Raw genomic sequence first — 5,858 nt, 5'->3', positions numbered from 1 at the left:
AGTACCGGGGTTCACCCCTTCTCACCAGTTCCAAGGGGCCGTCTTGAGGCAACCCTCCTTTTTAGGTCGATATACGTGTTGTAAGAATTCCTGCTGTTTTCAGGCCCCCAGTCCCTCCCCAGGGTCCAACGTGCCTGCCTGGACCGACCCTCGAAGCAGAGGAACCAGTCTTGTGCCTTGGTCTAATGACTCTGGGAAAAGAGGGACGGGCAAAGAAAAGGCAGGGACAACGGCCAGGGGGGATCGTCCTGGCGGGGACGACTAACAGCAATGACTGTCAGACAGGCAGGTGGTGAGGCTGGGCGCCTGGCCGGGGTCGGAGCCGGAGCTGTCCACCGTGCCGGTGGGTTGCGAGTCGACGCGGGGAGTGCGACGGCGCCCGCGGTACTCGATCATGTCGGGATGATAGGCTGGGTGGCGGCGAGCGTGCTTGGTCAGATGGTCGCTCCTGGAGAACTGCTTGGGGCAGAGGGGGCAGGAGAAGCGCTTCTCGCCCGTGTGCGTCCTGTAGTGGCGGGCCAGCTCGTCCGAGCGCGTGAACTTCTTGTCGCAGTCGAGCCAGTCGCAGGAGAAAGGGCGCTCACCCGTGTGGGTGCGCTGGTGGGACTTCAGATGCGACGACTTGTAATAGGCTTTGTTGCAGCCCGGAAAGGGGCAGCGATGGCGCTTGGCGGCGGGTGTCACCGGCCTCCGACGGGGCACTGGACCTGTGGCGGGGGCGGGGCCGGCCCCAGGGGCCTCCCCAGGGACCTCCCCGGGGACCGCAGGCGCTCCGGGGACGTCCGGCGCTCCGGGGACCCCGAGCTCGCCGGAGGAGTGCGCGGGTCCGCAGATCTCCGCCGCGCTGCTGGCCGGGGCCGGCTCTGAGCCCAGGGTCGGGCCGGAGCCCCGGGTCGGGCCGGAGGAGCCGGACGAGGCGTGCAGAGCTTCCCCCGAGTTCTCCCCGAAGCCCTCCCCAGAGCCGCCGCGCAAGTCAGCCAAGACGCTTGCAGCCAGCAGGTGGGGCGCGGCGCCGCCCGCGCCGGGGCTGGGGGCGGGGACCTGGGGGAGCGGGGGGACCGACGCGGGTCCCGGTAGCCCCGGACCCGGCAGAGCGGACTCCGGCGGCGCCGCACCCACCTCCGAGCCGGCGGCTCCGCCCGCGCCCTCGGGGTCCGGCGGGCGGCGGTGAACCACGGCGCCCGCGGACATGGACACCAAGCACTCAGCGGCGAAGTAGTCCAGGCACGCCACGGCGGCGGACATGCTGGCACCGCCTGGCCGCCGGCGAGCGCCGTCCGAGCGCAGCCGGCCGCGGGCGAGAGAGTTCTCGGGAGCGTCCGTCCCGCAGCCTCGGAGCGAGAAGCAGGAGGCCCGGTGCGCGCCGCCCGCCGCCCGGCGCCGCCGCCGCCGCCCGCGCGGAGCCCGCCCCGCCTGACGCGCCCCTGACGCACCGGAGCCCGCGGGGGCGGCGGGACCCGCCCCGGCCCGCAGGACACCCCCTCGGAACGCGGGGCCCACCGGGCTAAGTCATTTTTAACAGCCTAAGAAATTATCTTGTCTTCGCTTTCTTGCCTCTGCTGGTGAGCCAGGTAATTTTAATAAAGAGAAAACTCCCCGATCGTAACTTCTGGGCAGCCTGCCGGCTTCGCCGCCGCCCCCCCCCCGTCCCCCCCGCCGCGCCCGCTGGTCCTCCGCCAGCTGGGTGTCCGGCGGAGTCCGAGAAACTTTTTTTTTTTTAAGGAAAAAAAAATGCTAATACCTGATATGTCTTTCGATTCATAATTACGATCGTGAGTTGAGCGGGCTGGAATTACATTTCATTTCTGTCCACCGCTGTCACACCAAATTTAAAATAGCCCCAAGTCTGCATCAAAAAAAAGTTTTCTCATTTAACAGTTCCACTGTTAATCCGGAGTCGGTACCAATTCCCTAAATAGATCCACTACGTAGCTATTAATTAATAGCATTTTGAACCAGAAACATTTCTAACCTTGAAAAAGCAAAGAATCCTCTCATGGTTGAAATTGAAACTTAAAATCCTTTGAGTAACGATTTAACTATTCAACCAACGAAAGAAAAATGCATGTTTAAACTGCATTAACCTGTCACAGGCATACAAACAAATTTCCACGCTGAAATATAAATTATAGACTAGCAGCGAGATAAACACATTAAAATGGACTCCCACAATTTTAATAATAGAAAGTCACGTTTCCAATTAGGCAACATCTTTTATTTTTCTTTTGAAAAAAATTAAAAATAAGAAAAATGCAGCAAATGATATAGAATTGTTCCTTGTGATTTTGCAGGGTTTTCTTTTTATGTGATCAGGTATATGTTTGATTTTTTTTTTTTTTTTGCATTTCATTGCTTTTTATCCTCCCTTGATTTTTGAAAAATTAAAAACACATAGAAAAGCAAACAGGATAATTTCTAAAAATAGTCATAGCACGGCTTTTGATGTATACAAGCTTTACTTACATAGTGTTGAATTATGTGCATTTTATTTGTGCTTCTTCAGTACTTTTTCTTTTGGAAATTAAAAATACATATACATCAAGAATAACATACATTCGTGTATTTACTTCCTAGAATAATCAAATGTAAAATATTTGTCATGCTTCCTTCAGGTTTTTAATTTATATTAAAAGATTGCAGATAGAACTAAATGTCACTTTATTTCCCTCCCTAATTCAACTTTCTGCCTCCTTACTTCCCTAGGTAATCAGTATTATAAAGAGTGTATTCTTCCAGCATTTATTATTATACCTTTATTACCTAATTGCTTATATATTTATATGTAAATATATATACCCATGCTTGTGTATTTTAAATTTTCTTTATAAATGGTATACTAGTGTACATGTCATTTTGCAACTTACTTTTTCTCCTCAATATGATTTTGACAACTATCCATGTTGATACCTATAGAATCTGCTTTATTCATTTCAGTAGTTTTATTAATAGTACCAGCTCTATTATTTTTATGGAGACTCCATTCTAAGACAGGTAATTATAAAGTTCCTTGCCTCAGAATTTTAGACAATTGGCTCAATTTATCTACACAGGTGAAATTTCTATCAGTGAATTCTTTACTACCTGCTTTTCTTTTAATTTCATTATTTGGGAAAAAATGTAAAGGTATTTTAAAACGCAGAGACAATATCACAAGCATCCATATACCTATCATATAATTGGTGAATGTTAGCATTTTGCCAGATCTGCTGCAGATTTTTTTTAATTGAACTATTCAAGATTTCTGATAAAACTGAAGTCCCTTTGTACTCCTCCCCAAAACCGTTCTTCACCTTTTTCTCCAAAGGCAAACACTATCATGAATTTAGTATGTAACTTTCCCATCTAGGTTTTATATTTGGACTATACCTGAACCCATACAAATACAGAATATTGTTTTGATTTTTAAAATGTGTTTGTGTGATGTTAGACTGTACATATTCTGACTTGGTTTTTTTTTTCCTCCATGGTATGTTTTTATTTTCTCTCCATGTTGATAAATATAAATCAGTTCATTCATTTTAATTGCTATATTGTAGATCCATGCATATAAATGTGCCTTGTTTATTCATGCCCTATTGATGAATATTTAAGCGGATGCTGATACTTGGGGCAACGCTAATATGAACATGTGTGTACATGTGTCCCTTGCACGTATGTGAGAATTTCTCTCTGAATCTACCTAGATGGGGAATTGCTAGGCTACATGCACATGTCCAGTTTTGTCAGAGGTTGCCAAATGGTTCTTCAATTTACATGTCCACCAGCGGCAGGTGAGAGTGCTTGTCTCCCTCACGTGACCTTTTCTAGATTCAGAATTTTCTCATTTCTGACAATCTGACTTTTTCAAAACCCAGGATCTTGTTGTTTTATTTGCATTTCCCTCACTACTAGGGAGGTTGAGCGTTTCTTCATATATTGATTAGCTATTAAGATTGAGCCTGTGATTTGGTTTTTTACAGACCTCCTCCATTTTTCCAATGGGCTGTATATGTTTTCATTTTTTTCCCTCTTGTTTTATAGGAGTTCATACATATAAACCTCATATTGTCTCAGTCTGGGGCTCCTCTTCTGACTGCTTTTGATGTCTTTTGTACTATAGAAAATTTAAAATGTGGTCATATTCCTTGATCTCTTTATAGTTTGTGTCATTTGGGTCTTATGGAAGAACTCACTTCATACCTGATACCATGAAGATAACCTTTTCTTCCCCTTAACGTTTTGAAGTTTTTGCTCTCGACACTTATAAAATTGATTCCCTGGGACTTATTTTTTTAAATGGTGTAAGTTAGAAATTTAATTTTACTTTACCCCTTTCCCAATATGGAAAACCTGTTATCCTGACCTACTTTATTGGACAGTCTTTCATTCCCCCATTAACATGTAATGCCACCATGATGAAAATTAAATTTTCATATATTCATGGATATGTTCCTACTTTGTCCTTTTCCACTGATCAAACCAATTCTGAGCCAATACCACACTGTTTTAATTATTATGGCTTTATAGTAAGTCTTCATGTCTAGAAGGGCTCCCCCCCCCCCATTTTGTTCATGTTTTAAACTGTACTGGCTATTTTGGGACTTCTGCTCTTCCATACTAACGTTAGCATCAGTTTGTCAACTTCCATTGAAAAACCTTTTTTGGTATTTTGCTAAGTTAAATTTATACATTAAGTTTTGGGAGATAAGATATCGTTATAAAAGTGAGTCATCTAATACATGAATATCACTGATTTCTTCATATCCTTCAATAACATTTCATAGTTTATTTATAAAAATTCTTACACCTCTTTGTTAGATTTATTTCTAGGTATCTTACAGCTTTTGTTGCTGTTATAAAAATTTATATAAAACTATAAATTTTTTAATTGGTTATTGATGCTGTTTGAAAATACTGATTTTGGAATAATCTTTTTTTTTTTTTTAAAGATTTTATTTATTTATTTGACAGAGAGATCACAAGTAGGGAGAGAGGCAGGCAGAGAGAGAGAGGAGGAAGCAGGCTCCCTGCCGAGCAGAGAGCCCGATGCGGGGCTCGATCCCAGGACTCTGAGATCATGACCTGAGCCGAAGGCAGCGGCTTAACCCACTGAGCCAGCCAGGCGCCCCTGATTTTGGAATAATCTTAGCAAACACGCTGAACTTCCTTATCTTTATTAGCGAAATGGATCATTTGCATATTTTCTTGTATTTTTATATAGCTAATCATATTATCTGTAAATCATGCTCTTGATTATCAGTTCCCTGTTTCTATCTCATTGAGAATTTTTTTTTAAGATTTTATTTATTTATTTGTCAGAGGTAGAGATTGAGAGAGCACAAGCAGGGGGAGCAGCAGGCAGAGGGAGAAACAGACTTCCCGCTGAGCAAGCAGCCCGATGTGGGACTTGATCCCAAGACCATGGGCTCGTGACCTGAGCCGAAGGTTTGTGCTTAACCAACTGAGCCACCCAGGTGTCCGTCATTGAGAATATTTTTAATGTGCAATTATTACGACTTTCGTTGTTGTAAGTTTTTGATAGAAACCCTTTATCTGCTGAAGGAGTTCCCTTCTATCCCAGCTGAGTTTAAAGCAGGAATATTTTAAATCCATGCAATGAATACTGAATTTTATTAAATCCTTTTTCTAAAACCATTGAGATGATTATAGGTTTTGTCTTTGTTATGTTAATATAAAGGGTCACTGATAGCTTTTTCAAATATGGACCTATCCTTGCATTCTCTGAGATATACCTGAATTTCCCATAATGTACTATTATTTCTTTAATATATGCTTCACGCAATTTATGAGTATTTTTTATTTTAGCATCCATACTTGAAAGTGATTTGGGCTTATAATTTTCTTTTCTTGCACTGCCT

The 5,858-nt window shown here is 44.3% G+C and overlaps 1 protein-coding gene across 1 annotated transcript; it reads right to left on the bottom strand.

The window, feature by feature from the left end:
* Positions 1-261: 261 nt before the first annotated feature.
* On the bottom strand, positions 262-1,245 carry LOC111151857 (Kruppel like factor 14). The gene has a single exon (XM_022510080.1). The coding sequence runs from the start codon at positions 1,243-1,245 to the stop codon at positions 262-264; it is 984 nt and encodes a 327-aa protein (XP_022365788.1).
* Positions 1,246-5,858: the final 4,613 nt, after the last annotated feature.

This window comes from Enhydra lutris, unplaced genomic scaffold (genome assembly GCF_002288905.1).
Source record: "Enhydra lutris kenyoni isolate GAN:26980312 unplaced genomic scaffold, ASM228890v2 scaffoldscaffold27, whole genome shotgun sequence".
In the NCBI taxonomy this organism is placed as follows: domain Eukaryota; kingdom Metazoa; phylum Chordata; class Mammalia; order Carnivora; family Mustelidae; genus Enhydra; species Enhydra lutris.
This window is presented reverse-complemented; position numbering and strand designations above follow the sequence as displayed.